An 18,986-nucleotide genomic window follows, 5' to 3' on the forward strand; every position below is an offset into this window, starting at 1 on the left:
AACCGGAAAGTAGGACAAAAAAAGGAACAGAAAGAGGGAGCGGCTTTAACGATAAAAACACAAAAAAAGGAAAACAAGGAGAGAACCGACAACAACGAACACGATCCAACCGCGAAGACGACGGCGACGGCGAGGACATTACAACGAGAGGGGAGAGGAAAAAGGGCGCACCACCCGAGCACACGGGGGTGAGCGGCGTGGGAAACAGCAACAAACAAAAAAAAAACAGTCAAAACACAGTAACGTCAACGAGGGGCCACCTGCTGAGTGCAAGCGCAAAACAACAGCAGAAAGGAGAGAGTCGGAAGAGCTTAAATATTTTCCGCTGCTACTTCTCTTGTTCACCCCTTCGTTCTCTCTCGTTCCTCTTTCTCTGACAAACAACGCTTCTATCTCCGTGTTTGTGATAGCAGCCGACTCTCTTCCGCTGCGTTGTTTTTCTTTCGTGTGTCGCCTCCTCTGACCTGTCTCTGTCTCTCTGTGCGTTCTTTGTTCTTGGTTGTATATATATATATATATTCTTCGTGTCTGATTCTTCTCTGCTCGCCCTCAAACTCAGCACCGTTTTTTGACTTTGGCTTGCACGGGAGAGTGAGGAGAGAGGGGAACCGAACAGATAAAAGAGAGCGAATCATTGCTTGTGCTGTCGCTTGTGCCTACATTTTCTTCGTTTTTGGGTGGATTTCCTCTCGATTCTTCTTTCCTAGTCGCTACTCAGACCATCGGCCATATATATATATATATATATATACAGGAACAGGGCTTGCTTGAGAACGAACAAAACACCAAAGGGCAAGGATCGCCCTGCCTCTACCTTCATTTCTCTTTTTCTTGGTTTACTTCTGCACTACTCTGCCCCCCCCTCTTTCTCTCTGTCTCCCTTCACCATCGTCAGCAGCAGCATCTGCGCTGGTACTTTTCTCCTTTTCTTTGTCGTGCGCCTCCTGGCTTCCGATTTACCAATTGTGTGCCTGCGTGTGTGCAGTTATCCTTCCCCTTTTTTCGCTCCCTCCCTTTCTCTCTGCCGTGAGCACACGAACACCGCTCTTCCTATCTAGCCCACTTTGCCCCCTCTCCTCCTGCTTCTCTTTCCTTCTCTGTACCTCACTGCCTTCCTCAACACCCACGCTGGGCTCGAGTTTTTCGTTGTCTCGTGCACGTGTACTAGAACGCATTGAAAGGGGTACAGAGCCGGCAAGCAAGAAGGCCGAAAACAGGTGTGAGATACTTTTTTTTCTGCGGAAACACAAAGATTTACAGGAGATAGCTCTCTCTCTCTCTCCCTCTTTTTTTTTTGTTCTCTTCTCTTGCCTTTCTCTCTTCTGTGTTGTGGCTTTCTTTGTATTGTATTTCACTGCCTACTCTCTCTCTCTCTCTCCCTCTCCCTCTCTCTTCCTCCTTCTTTCCTGTTGCGTGTGTGTATGTGTGTGCGTGTTTTCTCTCTCTCTCTCCCCCTCCACACGCCTTTGCTGTTCTCGTTTTCATCTTTCTACACTCTGTCTGTCTTCCGCATTGTCGTTGTCTTTCCTGTGCCTCTGCGTTTTGGTCGCGTGCGTGTCTCTCTATATATGTATATTTTTCATTTTGCGCTGCATTGCTTGTCTTCGTGTCTCACTCGTTTCTTCGTTCCTCGGTTTTCCCCCTCTTTTCTCTCATTTTTTTCGTTTTCGTGTCTGCAGTCGTTGAAACCACTTCTCCGTCTTCGCTCAATCACCACTACCACCACAGCCCCCACCCCCACTCCATCGTTGACGTCACAGCTATAAAGACAAGGTAGAGTGAGAGTGTGAGGAAGCGACAATACAAAGTAGAAGCGAAGGTAGCAAGGTGGCCTCGCTCCCCCCTTCCCCTCAAAAACAAAAGATCACAACAGCATCAACAAGAACAAACCCAGAGAAGACCCGCAAACGTGTTTTCTCTCTATTTCTTTTTTTCGTCTTGCTCGTGTTGGTGGTCGTGTTACGGTGTTCTCATATTTGTGTGTTTTACTTCGCTGCTGGTTGCCGACTCTCCCCCTCCCCCGCCCACGACCACGCGGGCCCCTTTTTGTGTTTGTGTGCATTAAACCTCGCTCTTTCTGTGCTTTGTGCGGCGGTGTGATACCGTCGTCCGCGTCTACATTTTTCGTTTTTTTTTTTGTTAGCTTCCCCCCTAACGACACGCTCACTTACGCAAACATGTTCTCCCCCGTGTATGAAGATGTGTCTGGCCTCTTCGGCCACCCCATGCCCATCTCCGGCTTTGGCCCATCGACAGAGCTGCAGTTTCCACAGACAAGCTACATGACAACCACCACCAACGCGCCGCAAACACCAACTCAGCAGCAACAGCAGCAGCTCGCTGGACGCGCTACAGTCTACTCGTTGGTGGATGCGTCTGGTGTGCAGCTGCACCGTCAGGCTGCGCCGCCGCAGCAAATTCCGATGAGCAGCGTGCCGTTCGGCGCCTTTGATGGCGCCTCCATTGTTCCATATGAGGTCTTCATGCAGCATCAGCAGCAGCAACAACTCGCGGCTGCTGGCAAACCCACCGCTGTCCACGCGCAGGATGGCGTAAAGTATTACCTGTCCTCTTCTACAGGTGCGCCGGTGATGGCTTCCGCTGGCCCTGCAGCGACAACACAGGCGAACATCATGCAGATGCAGCAGCACGGTGGCACCCTCTACACTCTCGAGTCGAATGGCACCACCACGGCGCTGACCTCCACGCCGCCTGCCGGTGGCCTCTTCTCAGGTGCAGCAGCAGCGAACGGTGCCCCGCCGTCTGGAGAGTACCCGTTCTACGCAGCAGCGACCGGATTCTTGAGCAGCGGCCCGCTCGGTATGGCACCGGCAACTGTCGGTAGCGCCTCGGTAACCCCTTATGCGATACAGGGCCACATGCCGAGTGCCTCCCCGCGCGCCCGCGGCGCTGTCAACCGCTCCCCTGCTGCGACGATTGCAGGCAACCAGCACCACTCCAACAGCGGCAACAACAGCAGCAGCGCGTCCACCCGCCGCGAGAACCAGGCCACGCTTCAGGAGATGCTAACGGCCAAGGCGACGCTTGACGTGTTCGACCCCGACTTTAAGTTAATCTACAATGTGCCAACAAACTGCGTGGTTCACCTGCCGCCTGCGCGGCTGAACATCACCCGCCTTGTGCTGTGCCGCAACTACCGCCCGCATGAGCCGCAGAGCTGCGCGATGGGAAGCAGCTGCAAGTTTGTGCACGCGGACTGCAATTACACAATGCTTGAGGCACACCCGATCCACGTGAACTACATCTGGCGCCACGAGACTCTCTGCACGTACCCGCGCATGCCGGCCGGCGAGAGGCTGGAGGTGGTGCAGCCGGACGGTCATAGTATTGCCATTCCCTCCGAGAGGATTCTCTTGACGGCAGGTGCGGCAGCACACGCGGAGGCTGGAAAGACAACGCTGACGTGCTGCGACAGCTACGAAAACAGTGGCATGTGCAACTGCGGCGAGCGCTGCAACTTCATCCACACCGTGCACGTGGACCCGAAAGTGCAGGGCGACTTCAAGCGCGCACCTCGTAAGCGAGATGGGCAGAGCAACAGCAACAGCAACAGCAACAACAATAACAATACCAGCAGCACTTCCAACAACACGATTCAGTGCAACCATCACAACGGCAACAGCGGCGCGAGCAACGGTGGGGCGAGTGGGCGGGCGCAACGGAGTGGTAGCTCCCTCACCCTGGAGCAGCTACCGCAGCACCGCCAGACTAATTCTCCTGACACGGTGAACAGCAACTCCAGCAATGCCACGAATGCGACCGTGCTGAGCGGCGCAAAGCCCAACAAGGCAACGCCCACCCCAGTCGAGGGGATCTTGAACACGTCCGTGTCTGCAAAGCTGCAGGAGGCCGTGGCGCAGCAGCTGCACGCAGCGGGGAGCATGCCCATGCACTCGGTGACTCCGTCCTTCTCCATCTCGCTCACGCCCTTTGCCATCCAGACACTGACGAGCTCTCAGTCGCTCGGGACGCTTTTGTATCTGCCGCGCGGGGCTTTGGAGGCCACGGTGCTCGGGCCCGTCGGTGCCGGCGAGATGTCGCAGTCGTCTCCTTGAGGTCACCCAACGCGCAACAGCGGCTTGCGCGTAACTCGAAGCGCGACACAGTAGCATCCATCTCCTCGTGGCGCGCGTGACCTATGTGATTCTACCCCTTGTCCACGCCATTCCGCGGCTTGGTGTTGGTCTTTTGCCCCCGCTCGTTGGGCTTTGATGTTTCCGTGTCTGTGCCGCCGTTATACACGACACAAGCAGGAAGGGGGGGGGACTCGCCCTCGTTTTTTCTTAATGTCTTTATACATGTTTTATCTTTTAACTTCTGCTTCCCTGCATGTGCGTGTTTTTTGTCTGTTTTTTTGTTTTTAGCCGTCTGAGCGAACCCGGTGAGAGGGGGGGGGGTCCCGTGCGCAGCTACTGCGCACTGGTGTGCGGGGAGGTGGTGGTGCACGCCAACGGCGCCAATGTGCCGCAGAGAGGGAATGACATGGGCAACTGGTGCTGCTGCTCCCGCTGCATTTTCGTTTTCTTCCTTTTCCTTTTCTGCCCATCGTGCTTTTTGTGTGAGGTCGGCAGCGCGCGAGGTGAACGATGCTCACGAAGCGCTGCAAAACTGCAAAGGCAGCGGAGATGAGGCCAGAGAAAGGGAAGGGAGACAAAGTCGAGCGCGCGCACACACACACACATTGTCGTTGTTGCGTGCACATGTATCAGACGGACAAAAAAGAAAAAGCAAAGGAGCCAGTAAACCCAACACGAGCAACAACAACAACGAGAGCAGGGAAGAAGCGTGTGACAGAAAACCACAGCGCATGCTGTATCCGGGCTCCCTAAACAAGGGCGAAGAAAAAAAAGGAAGTGGGCACCGATGTCCGGTGCGCAAATACAGGCACCCCCTCCCACAGAGAACGTATGAAAAAGAGAGAGGAAAAAAAAGGGCAGAAGGAAAGGGGACAAGGAGATAACAGCAGCGTTCTCATTGTCGTCTCTCCACCTCTTGCGCCTCTATATTCGTGTTGTCGCTGTGGATGTTGCGTGTTGTCGTCTCTCCGATGTGAGCGGACGCGCTGATTTCACCGCTATCACGCGTCATTCTTTTTTGTGCTTCGAGTGTATGTTGCGACATCCTTGATGGTTGTTCGTTTTTCTGTTTCCCTTGCCCTTGTGGGTCCTTTGCAATGCTTACTTGCGCCTGAAGAACACACGGAAGCCCCGTTCGAAGTCTTGTTTTTCCTCCTCTAATGTACCCCCTCCCCCTCCTCCCCACACACACGTGCACGTGCAAGCATACGTATAAGCTTCTCTGTCTCTCTCCCTCCTCCTCCAGGTTCCTTCTCGCTATTTATTTTCGTTATATGTTGCGCGTTTCTTTTTTTTTTCGTCGACTCATGTCTCACCATGCTTCTGCACGCGTCTTGTCCTTGTTGTTGTTGTTTGTTCTTTTTTTTTTGGTTATCAACTCCCATATGTGATTGTTATTCTCCAGCTTTTTGTGTTTCTTCTTGGTTGTTGCGTCGTTGCACAACCATGAATGTCAGCTGCATCCGTGTTTGTGTGTAGATGTGTGTTGGTGCACGTAGCGGTGTATGTGCCTGTATGTCTGCGATTGCGTCAGCTGCGCATGTGTGCTTGCTGGTTAGGTTACCCCGAGGAGTGCACGCCCGCCTCTCCTCGTCTGACTGTCTCTCTCGCCATCCCTCTTTTCGCACTCTTACACGCATACTCGTCACATTCACAACAGCTTATCGGTGTCGCTATCCCTTCTTGCGCTTGTTTTGTGTTTGTTGTCGCTGCTGTTTCGACTCTCAGTTTTTTTTTTTGGGCGTTTTCTGTGATGGGCTTTGCCCTTCTCTCACCCCCTTCCCTTCCTCTCTGCGCCCAACTCCCGTCGGCTGCGTTGGCGCGCACTCAGGTGTCTCACTTCTCCCCCTTTTCATTCGCTGTCGTCCTGCGTCGCCGCAGCTTCTGTCTTGCACTCTTCATCCCGTCTCTTGTCGATCTTGTTCTTCTCTTTGAATGCGTCTGCTGTCAAGCGGCAAAAATACGTGCGCACACGCGCGCCCTTGAAAAAAAAAGGGGCGGGGGAGCGTAGGCCAATCCCCCTCGTGCGCGCGCTAGACCAGATGCGTACAATGCACCAGTATGGCAGAGGGCATGCGAGCGAGTGTAGGCGAGAGCTGTATTTGCAAGGGGCAGGAGTATCGTGCAATGAAAAGCAATACGATACGAACGAAAAGGTTACGAGGAGGGTGGGATCGATAAGTTATGATCGATGTACATATATATATATATATATATATATATATATATATATATATATGTTTCTCTCCGTGCGCGCGTCTGGGTAGCTCGAGCAGCTTGTATGCCCACATCGCCTGCTCGCATTTCGTCGTTTCTATCCGCACCCTTTTTGCGTGTGTATATCGTCACCATTAGTCACCATTTTTTTTTTCGCTCGTCCTCCCTTTCCGCCTTTCACTTCCGAGTCTCCTCCCTCCTCCCTACCCCGATTACCACGGCTTCTTCTTTTTCTACTCTGTCTACTTGGTGGACTTGTCGGGCTCTCTTCACTTTTCGCTTGCTTCCTTTTCGTTGTGTGTGTACGTCTCTTTTTTTTTTTTCGGCTTCATCATTACAAATTAAAGAGCGAAAGCACCTCCGCACACAGGGGAATACACCCACCCACACACGCACACACACACACACACACACACACACACCGGTCCCGAGAAACGAAACACAGAAACGGAGATGTGCAACAGGATCTCTGTGCTTTGTGGGTGCGTGTGCTCGTTTTTTTTCTCTTTTTAGCTGTGTAGGTGGGTCTCCCTCTTTTTTATTCTCTGTTGTTTTCTCTTCCGTGTTTTGCTTGCCAGGCTACTCTTCCCTCCCTCCCTTTCGAGTTGTATATCTGTGTGCCTGTGTGCGTTCTTTTTTTTTTGGTGTCGTTTGGATGTGCGTGTCTGTGTTTGCTCGCCATTTCACCGTCGATTTTGCATCTTTCTTTTTTTTTTCCTTTCCCTGCCAGCCGCTTCTTGCTTCCCAGCACAAGGAAAAATGTGTGTCGCGTCTCATCGATTCACCCCTTTCCTCTTTTCTCAGGTTCTCGCTGTGTCCTGGTGTGTGTGTGTGTGTGGTCTCTTTCTGCGTTGCCGCCTCTCCCTGCTGTCTCCTTCCCATTGGATGCGTGCGATGATGTCTATGGTCTCATTTTTGTTTTTGTGTTTGTTGTCCGTCTCGTGCCCGTCTTCCTCCTCCTCGCTTCCCCCCCCTACTCTTCGTTATTATTATTATTTGGTGCTCTTTTCGTTGTTTTACATGTATATGTATATATATATATATTTTCGTGTTTGCTTTGAGCGTACCAACCGCAGATCCAGTGACATTCCCATCCGCTGCAGCAATGACACACCGACCCACGTGTATCTATCGATATATGCACACACGCGTACAACCATGGTCAGGGATGACAAGGGCTCTGTGGCTCAACGTAGCAGGGATGCGTCGCGTTTATCTGCTTCTGCTGTTGTTTTTTTTTTTTAGCGTGCGTTGCTGTGTTTGCGTGTTGTTGTCATTGGCAGGTGGTCCGTCTACAGAAGCCTCAACACACACACACACACACAGACACACACAGACACACACAGACAGACACATACACACACACACACATGCAGAACAACAACAACCAAAAGGCGTGGCCCTCTCCATCTGTGCACGGTGTCTATGACCATGCACAAGAGGGAACGGCGAGCTCCCGGAAAGAAGTTCGAAACTGCGCGAGCAGCGGTGGACATGTGAGTTTATATGCGCGACGCAACAAAACAAACAAAGGAAAAGCACGACAGAAAAAGAAGAAGCGCAGAACTATCAGAGAGAAGCGAGTGAGAGCTGATACATGATCTGGTGCTTGCTTCCCCTTGCACGTGCGGGCCCCCTTTTTTCTTCAGTTCTTTTCTGTACGTTTCATCTCCGTCTGCCCTTTCATACCGCTGTTGTATACACACATGTGTGTATACAACAGCGGTATCATTGTATACGTACGTCTCACGTATCTCTCTGAGAAGGGCAATGACGAAAATGACGAGTGGATTAGTACACACACACGCACACACACGACGACACGAAAAAAAATATATATATATATTTATATATATATGTTTTGCATGTTTTTTTGTGTCTGTCGCTGTTGCCCTCTGCGTGTGTTCCTTCCGCTTCCATCGCTCCTTTCGGATGGTGTCTACATGCGGCCACGTTGCATCCACACGTGTGTGTTGAGGCGTGTACTTGTGTGCGGTTCGAAGGCGTCGACAAATTACTAACACCAAACGGAAAGAAATGAAAGCAGGGCCTGTGCATCGTTGTCAAGAGTGGAAAGGAGAGGCGGATGAATAGGGATGGCAGGGAGCACCCAGGCCACACGCAAGAAACCCAAAAAGAGCTGGTTAATGGGATGCTAGATGTCAATGGAGGGCCAAAAAACAAAAGGAAGGTAAGCTCACAAACACAGTAGATGCAGGAGTTGAATAAAAGCGTGTGCGGCTGACGCTGCCTGCGTGAGCGTTCGTTTCCTCCCTTTTTCGTGCGTTTTTCTTTTTGCTTGAAGCCTACACGCGCATCATCATCACATACCTAAACACGCACACATATCCAGCGACACGTCAACGACAACATCGATATTGGATGCGTGCTCATGAGCATCATTTTCTTCATTTTTGTGTTTTGGTCTCTCGTTTGTGCGTTGTAGACACTCGCATGGAGGAAGGGGGAGAGGAGGAGAGGGGATGCACCTCTTTTATTGTTCGCCGACAAGTTCTTGTCCTTTGGGTGGGCTACTGTACGCTGCCTTTTTTTGTTTACGCTGCCCTTCTGTCTCCTCACCATCTCTCTCTCTACTACATATATATATATATATAATTTCCCCTTTTTTATGTCTTCTCGCTTGCCGGCCGTGACGGGGAGGCGTGCATGTGTGTATGTGAATGCCAGTGGCGAGTGGGCGGCGGCCTCATGTGTGCAGGTAGTTTGCTCTCATAGAATTCTTTCTTTTTTTTCGCTTCGCGCTGCTGCGTCTGGTGTTCCTGGGGCGTGCGAACGAGGAGAGAGGAGTGTGTGCGTATGCCGCACGGGCGTAACTCCAACTTTATTTTTCTCACGTCCCTCAACAACAACAGAACTATGTGCGTACACACGCCCTGCACAGTGGCTCATTCCCAAACCAAAGCCAACTCACTCGGGAAAGGGAGGGAAACAGACAAGCTGTTCAGAGAGAGCAGCGCACCGATCGCACTACGCTCTCTTTCTCTGCCTTGTCTGCTGTTGTCTTTTTGTATTTTCACATCTAATTTTGTTGCCCCCCCCCTCCCCGCCCTAATGTGCGTCGCTCCTCCGAGCACATCGTCTGCTCCTTTTGTGTCGCGCTGTCGTGCTGTCCGCCTATGCTGCGTGTGTCTCTGGGCGTTGTTTTTGCCGTTTCACGTCTTTCCCCCTTCCTCTCTTGACGGGTGCCATACTCTCAGTGCAGAACCACAGACGAACATAAATGCGTTGAAATATATCTATATATATGTATATATATATATAATGGCGTCTCACGCTGCCACTCGCTTGTCGTTCGCTCATTTTGTTTGCTTTTCATTTCATTTTTTTTCTTGCTTGGTCTTGTCCTCCCCCTCTCTGTGTGCGTGCGGCTTCCTCTCTCCGTGTTGTTTCGCTGCTTTATTTCGGATCGCTTCTTCTGTTTGTAAGTGCATTTTTTTTTGCTCTCTCCGAATCTCTCTCTCTCCTCATTGCATGAGCGCTGTGTGATGAGCGCGGGGTCCGTGTATCCACCTCAACGCCGCTTCCCTCTCTGTCTTTGTGTCTCCTTGTTTATCTCGTCCTTCCTCCTTCCTCACCCCCTTGTTGCCCTGTATTTCTTCTCATTTTTTTGGATTTTGGATTTTCCGTTCACTTTAGTTATGTAAGCTTCTATGGCTGTCTTTCTCTTCGAATTTTTTCAGTTCTCTCTCCTCTTCTCTTCCCTTCCCTTCCTTCTTCCGCCGCCTCCGCCTCCATAATGCCCGTGTGCGTGTGTGTGTGTGTGTGTGTCGGATGGAGCTGTGTCTATTTGTGTGGATTGATATCTTATTTTTTGATTTATCCTTTCCAGCGCGTCTCTCGCGTCTCTCCTTTTTTTTTTGCTCCTTGTAGAGCGCACGCGAGCAAGCACGTGTACTTACGTGTGAGCCGTGGTGAGAAGAAGTGCCTTGTTTCAAAATTTTATGTTTCCTTGCCCTTTCCTTCCCTCACCCGCCCCCTCCCCTATCTTGTACATGTTCTCGTGCTTCCTTTTTTTTCACTGCTGGCGTGATTCAGTGTTTGTGTGTGTGTGTGTGTGTGCTGAGTGCTGTGGGCCCTATCGCTGTTTTCACGGCATTTATTTCTTTTTTTTTTGCTCGACGGAATCGCTTGTATGTCTACGCATTGGAGCGAAGCGGGGCGGAGAAACACGACGCACCACCAAGCAGTACCACCGGCACCAGTGACCAAAGCAAAAGTAGAGAGGGCAATCAGCACGCGCGCTGCATCGTCAGCACATACAAACACACACGCACACACACACACACACACACACACACACAAGAACAACAAGCGAAGCAGCGAAGCGAGAGCGCTGCGGTCGAGGCGAGAGGAGAAGGGGAGAGTCTCAGCGAGGCACCCTGCAGTAGACCAGGCTCTCAAGAGCGTCATGAAGAGGGCATGTTTTGCATTTCGCCGCCCCCCTCCTTCTCCCCCCATTCGTGGCTGTTGCGCACACGAGTACTCGCACACGAACCCAGGACACGCGCACGCACGCCGCGGGGTGGGATGGTGGTGGTGTGTGTGTGGGGGTGGGGCAGGGCGGCGACGAAGCAATCTAGAAGGGTATGAGGCCTCAAACTTTGTCATTGAAGCGATGAAAGGAAGCTTCTTGCTCTCATCTCATCTTCCTATTCCCCTACCTCCCCCGTTTATGCATGTGCCCTTCTCCACACTTTCGTTTTTGCTTTCTCTTTCGCACCTGAGGCAGTGATGGCATGACGTGCACGTTACAAGTGCATTTCTGTGGCTCGCTGGCTTGGCGTCCACGGGATGGGGGCAAGGCAGATTGCCACGTCTGTCTCTCTCTTCCCTTCTTTTTGTGTGTCCTGTGCTGCTGCTGCTGCTCATGTTTCTCTCGCTTTACGTGTTCTGATGCGCTGTCGTGATCTCTCTTCTTCACCTTCCTCTCCGTCGCGTTAATCAAACCCAACCGCTGATTTCTTCTGTTGTTCTCTTTTGTTTTGTTTGTTGCTTTCGTGCTTTCCACATTTCTGCGCCGAACCTTTTTCTCGTTTCTCTTTTGTTTTTCTCGATCGTTACACACCACCATGAAGGGAGGGTGTGCGTGGTTTATGTATCTATCCGCCTACTCTTTTACTCGTGCTTTCTCTGTATTCCTCCTCTCTCCTCTCTCCATGTGAGCGTGTGTGTCTTGTTCTCCTGTCTCCGTCCTGTATTTCTTGTTCTCACGCTCGAACATGCTTTCCCCCTCTCTGTCTGCCTTTCTCTTGTCACGAGGTGTACGCGTACCTGTGCAGCTCCTCTCAGTTACACACACGCACACACACACAATTGTGCCACCCTGTGTTGGTTTTGCCCTTGTCCCTCTTCCGCGGATCCTGCGATCTCCCGCCCCGTCCTCTTCTGTCCGTCTTTGTCTTTTCCATAAACAGGGTGCACCACTGGCCGCAGTATTCGCAAACGTGTGTTCTCTTTCCGTTGATGTTGATGTACAGGCGTGTCGAGAGGTCGTATGGCCACCCCCTCCGTGCTTGCTTGCCTTCTTGTTTTTCTCCCTTTTTTTGCTATCACGCACACACACACGCACTCCTCCATCGTCTTATCAAGTTTTCGTTCCTTCACGTTGCTGGGGACGACCCGTTCGCCCTCGTCGCTCTTCTTGTGGTGGTCTTGGATGTGAAGCGAACAACGAATGTTGCTCTTCGTCTCACGTCTTCCCTGGTCTACTTCTCTGTCTTGCTGCTGCTTTACGCTCTCTCTCTCTGTGGTCAGCCTATTATTTTGTCTTCGTCTAGCGGATTATGTCTTCGTCTTGTGGGCTGCGCCGGTGTGGTTTCTTTCTGTTGCCGTATTATCGAGAGTACAAGACACGCACACACACACACACACACACACACACACACACACACACACACACTTACCCATCCCCTCCCTCCCTCTCAAAAAAACAAAAGCAGAACCGAAAGACACCAAAAAGTCGAGTGGGCCGTGCGCTTAGTCCGTGTGCATACACCTTTATCGCTGTCGGCCGGCGATTCCTTTTTTTTTTCGTTGTTGCATATATGAATAGATACATCTCTATACATCTCTCTCTTTCTCGGTGTAGGTCTTGCCGCTTCCGTGTTGGTGCTTTCTTTTTTGTGGTCCGTCCTCTCCCTCTTTCTGCCCTCGCATGCTCGTGCGTTTTGTAGGCGTGCGTCTCTCACTCGCTCTCTCACTGTGTTTCATCTCTTGTCTCTTCCTGTCTTTCTTGCATACGTTTTTTTTTTCTTCACTTTTGGCTATGGCGCACGACTTGCCTCTCTCTCTCTCTCGCAGTCACTGTCCACGTGTCCTTCCTTTTTTCCATGTTCTTGTGTGTATGTGTGTGTGTATGTGTGTGTGTATGTGTGTGTGTGTGTGTTTTCTTTCCTCATCTGAAGCACATTTTTTTTTGATTTTGTCTCTGTCTTGCGATGTCTTACTTGATTTTGGCTTGCTTTCCCTGCTCTCGCTCTTGTCGTCTCCTCGTGGTTCTTTCTCTCTGCAGCAAGTGCCGTAGGGTCCTTCTTTTGTTTTTTCGGGTTTCTGTTACGTTGACTTTCTATTTTTTTTTATTCATGTCTCGCATTCCTGCTTCAAACCTGTCTTCTCTCATTGCTGACCTGCCGTCCGTCCCTCCCTTTGCAGCGCGTATGTGCGCTGCTTGTGTGTCCGCCGTGTGTGGCGGTGCTCTCTGTGTCAGTGCCCTGCACCTTCTTACTTCCTCTTCGCTGGCGCTCATCCTTGCCTTGTCCGGTGCGCACGGACCGACACCAAGCCACAGCGGCTGCTCTGAACAGAATGATAATGCGGGATGGGCAAACACCAACGAAAAAACAACGAAAAAGGACAAGACAAGGGAGGGGGAGGGGCTCTCACGCGCTTTAGCGCGTGGGAAACACCGACTTTCTTTGTGTACAAAATGGCATCCGCGCATCCACTGAAGCCTGACAACACACTTACACTCACGCACACACACCGCGAGACACGGTCGTAGACAGACACACACACACACATACACACACCCCGTCTCCATGGCGGCGGTGACCCGGGTGCATGCCCACTTTTCTGGAGAGCCCTTTTTTTGTGTTACCGTTTTTGCAAATCTCACCGGTATTTTTTTATGATGAGAAACGAGGGGTGGAGAGCGTTAGTGAGCCGAGAGCATACCAAAAAACAAAACGAGGTCAGATCGAGGGCGGCAGCACGGAAACTTCCAAAATCTCTCTCTATATACACAGACAGAAAAGCTGTCACAGAGGAGAGGTGTGCAGGCCGTAGTGCTGCGTTGACTTCCCCCTCTTTTTCCCTTTTTTCTTCATGCTCACTTTATCGTGCTGACAGGAAAGTAAGCGAATGGGACGAGGACAAGGTCTTCAAAGTGGATACACATGCGTACCCACACAACGGCTCGCGCCGTTGGCTGGCTTGAACGAGAGCGAGCTTGCAAGCAGACAAGCATGGGCGCGCGCTCACACGATGCCCGGAGGATATGTAAAGCCGACAGGGCGAAGAAGAAAGAAACTAAAATAGGTTGCCCTTTAGCAGGAAAGAGAGTTTGAGGCACGCCGCGAGAGGTGGGAGATGGGGGCGAGGCCCCACGTGTACCCCCAGACTACCCAGGTAAAAGACACACGACGTGCGTAGTGCAAGGCGGTGCATGTGTGAGCTTATTTCTTTTTCGTCTTCGTGCTCTCGCTGGATGGTTGGTCTCCTGCTCAGGCCTATCGTAAAGCGTACATACGCCTCTATGTACGGGCTTTGACTCGGTTTCTTGTGCTGCACCCTCGTCTCACTTTTTTTTTGCGCACCGCCCTCCTCTCTCTCGCTCTTTGTGTTTGTTGTTCTCCTTCTCGTTTGTGTGCCGCATTCACGACGCGCCCTTTTTTTCTGTCTTGTTTGAGTTGTTCTCCTCCCCCTCCTCCCATCAGCGCACTCTCCCCCTTTTTTGTTGCTGGTTAGTGTCTCCTGCACTACACACTGTATACATGCCTCATGTTATGTGCCGTATGCGTGCTCTCTGGATATGTGTGTGTGTGTGTTTATGCTGTTGCATTGTTTATTTTGTTTCGCTTTTTATTCGTCGATTTGTTTTTGCTTCCCCATTTTCGTTCACTCTCTCTGCACTCTTTTTTCTTCCTTCCTCCGCGCTCCCCCTCCCTCTTTAGTGAAGTTTTTTTTTTTATACGTGGCCTCTGAGTCTGTGCCGTCGAAGTCCTTTGTCAGAGCCTCGTGTCTTTCTCTCTCTTCGGTGCCGCCTCTGCCTGTAAGCACAGGTGACATTGTTGCATGCAAGAGACTTGTCTGCTTGCCCTGCCTTCCTTCTTTTTCTTCGCTCCCTTCAAAAGTGCTCTCTTGCTGTACGCTCTTTTCTGTTTCACCATCTCTGTCTCTGTCTCTCTCTCTGTAAAGCTGCATGGCAATCACATTCCCCCCTTCATGTCGCGCTCTCCGTCATGCCACACTTCCTTCTACAGGTGCGCAAACAACTTTTCTCCTTTTTGTGTTTGCTTCTCTCTCTCTCTCTTTGTGTGCATGTGTGGGTTGCACTATACACGTGCACACACGCACACACGCCTTTCTCATCCGTCCCTTTATTCGTTTCCCTCCCTCCCTCCCTCCCTCCCTCTGTCTCGCTCTCCCGCTCGCTTGCTTTACGCCCTTTCCGTTTTTTTTTTCTTGTGCTAAACACCCGCTCGCAAGACGAACAAGAGGCAAACCAACAGCAAGCAAACAAGGTGGAAAAACAAAGGGACAGTGTAGTTTCAGAGGACGTATCGACTGTATGTGTGTATGTGTGTATGTGTGTCGGCTGGCCTGACTGTGCGGGAGACGCCTCTCCTTTTCCACGCGCTTGTCTGTTGTTCGGTGCAGCTCAATCATCTAGAAAACGAAGGGTATAGCTTTTCTTCTTTTTGTTCTTGTGCGTTGGGTTAACGTTCTCCTTGTCTTTCCTGCTGATGGCACTGCTTGTGCCATTGTATGTACACACATGTGCATGTGCAGCTCATCGTCCTCCCTGTTCTCCTCCCCCTCTTTTTTGTTGGTTGCTTGTGTTCTCAACCGCATGCCCATGCTGAGGTCGGCTCTGAGGGTGTCAATGGGACTATCGCACACCACCTGGTCTCTGCATACATGTCTGTTGGGGCGCTAAAGCAGATGCTACTGCGAGTTGGAGACGGTGGGCTCAGTCATTTTTTTTGTTCATGCCTTCTGCTTTTCCGGCGGCCTTGCGTCGCCTTTGCTGGCGCTGTCGCCTCCTCCTTTGTGTTCGCTAGTTTCGCCATGGTTCGGTTTGGTTAATGTATTGAACATGCTCGTTGTTTTTTTTTTTGTTGTTGTTCTTGTTGCTGCTCTTGGCTTCGTCCGCGCAGCCTTTTCCGTTCTTCTGTGGCTTATGTTTGTGTTGTTGGTGTGTGCGTGTGCGTTTTCTCTTTACCAGTTCAGCTCCTCTTCTCTGCCGTATCTTCATCGTTTTGCTCTCTGCTTTCATCCTCCTTGCATTTTTGTCTGTGCGTGTGCGTGTGTGTGTGTGTGTGTGTCTCCGCTCCCTCTCTCCATCTCTTCGATATGCTACAAAAGGTAGAGCTCTTTCTCCCTCTCTCCAGTCTCTGTCGTGCTTCACTCTTCCCTTTTTTAATGGTGGTGGTGATGTGTGTATGTGTGTGTGTGGGGGGGCGTCTTTTTCATGATGCGATTCCGCGTGTCATCGCCATCGCCATCGCTGCGAGAGCTTCATCATCTTTCTCTTGCGTTTGTGTGTGTATGTGTGCGTATCACACTTGGATGTGCACACACCTCTCTCCTTCGCTCCCCTTGCCTCCGACCATCCCACTTTCATTTCAGCATACACACACACACACGCACACGCCACTTCGCTACTCCTACTTCAACTCTGTTTTTGGTACTGCTGTGATGTCATGGCTGCCATTGTGGCCGTGCCGACGGCACGGCCACAGGAGGTGCTTCTTGATTCTCTCTCGTCTCATGCACGTACTGCCCCCCTCCCCCATCTGCGGAGATAACCCCGCTCGCTTGCTTCTTTCTGCCTCCTTACATGTTCTCGGCACTTGGCCCTCCCCCTTTTGCTGCTCGCAGTTTTTCTTCAACGCCTTTTCGTTGCCTTCATTGTGTGTGTATATATATATATATGTGTGTGTGTGTGTGTGCATAGACAGGTGGCCCTCATCTCGTGTTCTTCACGCCCCGCTAAACGACGTAGTTGTCTCTATCAGTGACCAAAAACGAGAGCGAAAAAGACGACGCGCAAGCGAGGGGGCGGATACGGGTGCACGTGCCGTGCCGAGTGCAGCCTTCTCTTTCGTTTCGTTTTTTTTTTTTGGGATGGTTGGGTGTGCACGCCGTGCCACGGCGGGAGAGAGCGAGAGTCTGTACTTCCTTCTTTTTTTCTTTTTTTTTCTGCGCATCCTTCTTTGCTTCATCGTGCGGCACGCGCGCACATACGCGTTCTAACCTGCATCCCTCCACCACCACCACGACCACCTCTTCCACCACCACCACCTCCTCCTCCTCCTCCTTTTTTTTTCGTTCTGAATTCGCCTCTTCTCAGCTTGCCTTTTGTAGCATTTTCGTTTTCTCCGTCCTTGTTTTGCCTTCGTTATGTTAGGCACACACACACACACACACACACACACACATGCAGGCAGCCAGGCATCACCCGTAGCTCTTTCGTCCTATCTTACGGCCCCTTTATCGCTCTCGATTTTTTTCCTTCTTTCTCCGTATCGCAAAGTAAACGCAAAGAAAAACGAAGGGTTACCGAGCAAGCGAGTCATGCATGCCGTCGCTCGCTCACGTGCCCGTATGCGTGATAGTAGTGCGGCGCCTGGGTGCCGATAGCGGATCCATTTTTTCTTCGTTTTGTCGGTCAGCTCTCTCCGCCTCCGCCTTCTTGCCATGTGCTGCTGTCGGTGTCGGCGGTGTACAACATATGTTTCGCGTACATTCGCCGCTTCCACCCGCCCCTCTCCATCCGTGCTCCTCGCTGCACGTGTACGCGCGTCTTTCTGTGCTGCCTGCCACCCCATCCGGTGCCCTCCTTTCTCTCCGAGCTCACATGCGTGCGTGATGGCGCATGCGTATGCGTCAGGGAGGGGGTGGAGGACGGCGGGGCGAAACCAGTAGCGGGAGAGTCGTGCGCATACACGCACACGGACAAGGCAGAGGGTGAGCGGTGCTTAATATACACCCTCTATAGTTTTTGATGCTTCCTCTTTCTGGAAGTGAACTGTCGACGTACAGTGACTTTTTCTTCCTTCTTTGGCGACTCGTGTCATTTCACGCTCGTGTCTCCAGTGGCGTATGCACGTGTGCGCACACAGGATGTGTGGTGAGGGGAAACGGATATGGCATTGGCTGTGATGCGCCCTGCCTTACGACGGAATAAATCACAGAGGACTAGTGTCGCACACCGCATACTGTACATTATTTTTCGCTCATCCACCTGCCTCTCCCCTTTCTTTTTCAGCTACACTCTGCGGCATCATGGGCTTGGGGTGTCGCCTTGATGCCATTACAGTGGCCGGCCCCTCTGTCGGTAACGCACACCTTTCCTTTTCGCCTTTTCCTCTTGCACTCCTTCCTGCTTCTCCGCTCTCCCTCTGCTGCGCCACTGTGTACACTTCTGCTCATCTTAACCTCTCCCAACTGACATGGCACGCACGCGTGATACACAAAACTTACTTCTACCAGCGTCGTACACTCGTTGATGCGTAAGAGTTGCCTCTGCGTGAGCGTCTAGGAAGCCAAACAGCAACAAAACGAGTCTAGATCTTTCTTTCAAGGAGCGCATGCGTGTGTATATGTGTCTGTGTGGTAGAGACTGCGACAAAAAACTGAAAAATGGAGAGATGCGGGCAACGGCTCCATCCGGCGTTTTCGATGACCGCTTACATCTCTTACTTTTTTTTTGTTTTGTTTGAACTTCTTCGGCATTTTTGTGCTCTTGCGCTCATTCCGCTCCTCCGCTTGCTTTGGTTGACACCAATACTTGGTTTATCTTTCGATTATACATTTCCAGTGTGTGTCTCTTCTCCCCTCTTTCCTGCCGTGCTTAGTGTGTGTGTGTGTGTGTGTGTGTGTGTGTCTACGGGTTTTGCCTGGCAGAGTGCATGAGTGGAGTCATTGTAGAGTTTTTTTTTGTTTTCCCACACTGGTCGCTTGTCGTTGTTTGCGTGTGTGTGTGTGTGTGTTTGTGCGCTGCGCCTTTACGTACGCGTGCACACACACACACACACACACACACACAGACACACACACACACACACACACACGCAAACACACACTTACACGCATTTATGTATGCATCTACGTCTTTCTGTTTTGCACCATACATGCGCTTTATAGTACCACTGCAGTAGCGCTTCGTCTAGTGCAGCCACCACAGCTGTGATCTGGTCCGGCGTTGTGCGTCTCCCTCTCTCTCTGTGTACTTGTATCACCGGCACCGGGCACATACGCACATACATACACACGCATGTTTATATGTATGTATATATATATAGTACCTGTACATGGCTGCACGGAGGTCTATCTTCATTTCACATCCTTTCATTGTTCGTCTCTCCGTGTACGTGCGTTCGACTTGCTCTGTCGTCTAGTCGGGCCTCTGCCCCACGCGTGGTTGCT

The 18,986-nt window shown here is 51.4% G+C and overlaps 1 protein-coding gene across 1 annotated transcript; it reads left to right on the forward strand.

Moving 5' to 3' along the window:
* Window positions 1-2,177: 2,177 nt before the first annotated feature.
* On the forward strand, window positions 2,178-4,076 carry LMJF_18_1350 (conserved hypothetical protein; the record flags this gene model as incomplete). Its single annotated transcript, XM_001682492.1, has 1 exon — window positions 2,178-4,076. One exon carries the CDS (start codon window positions 2,178-2,180, stop codon window positions 4,074-4,076), a length of 1,899 nt encoding a protein of 632 aa, XP_001682544.1.
* Window positions 4,077-18,986: the final 14,910 nt, after the last annotated feature.

This window comes from Leishmania major, chromosome 18 (genome assembly GCF_000002725.2).
Source record: "Leishmania major strain Friedlin complete genome, chromosome 18".
NCBI classification, from domain to species: domain Eukaryota; phylum Euglenozoa; class Kinetoplastea; order Trypanosomatida; family Trypanosomatidae; genus Leishmania; species Leishmania major.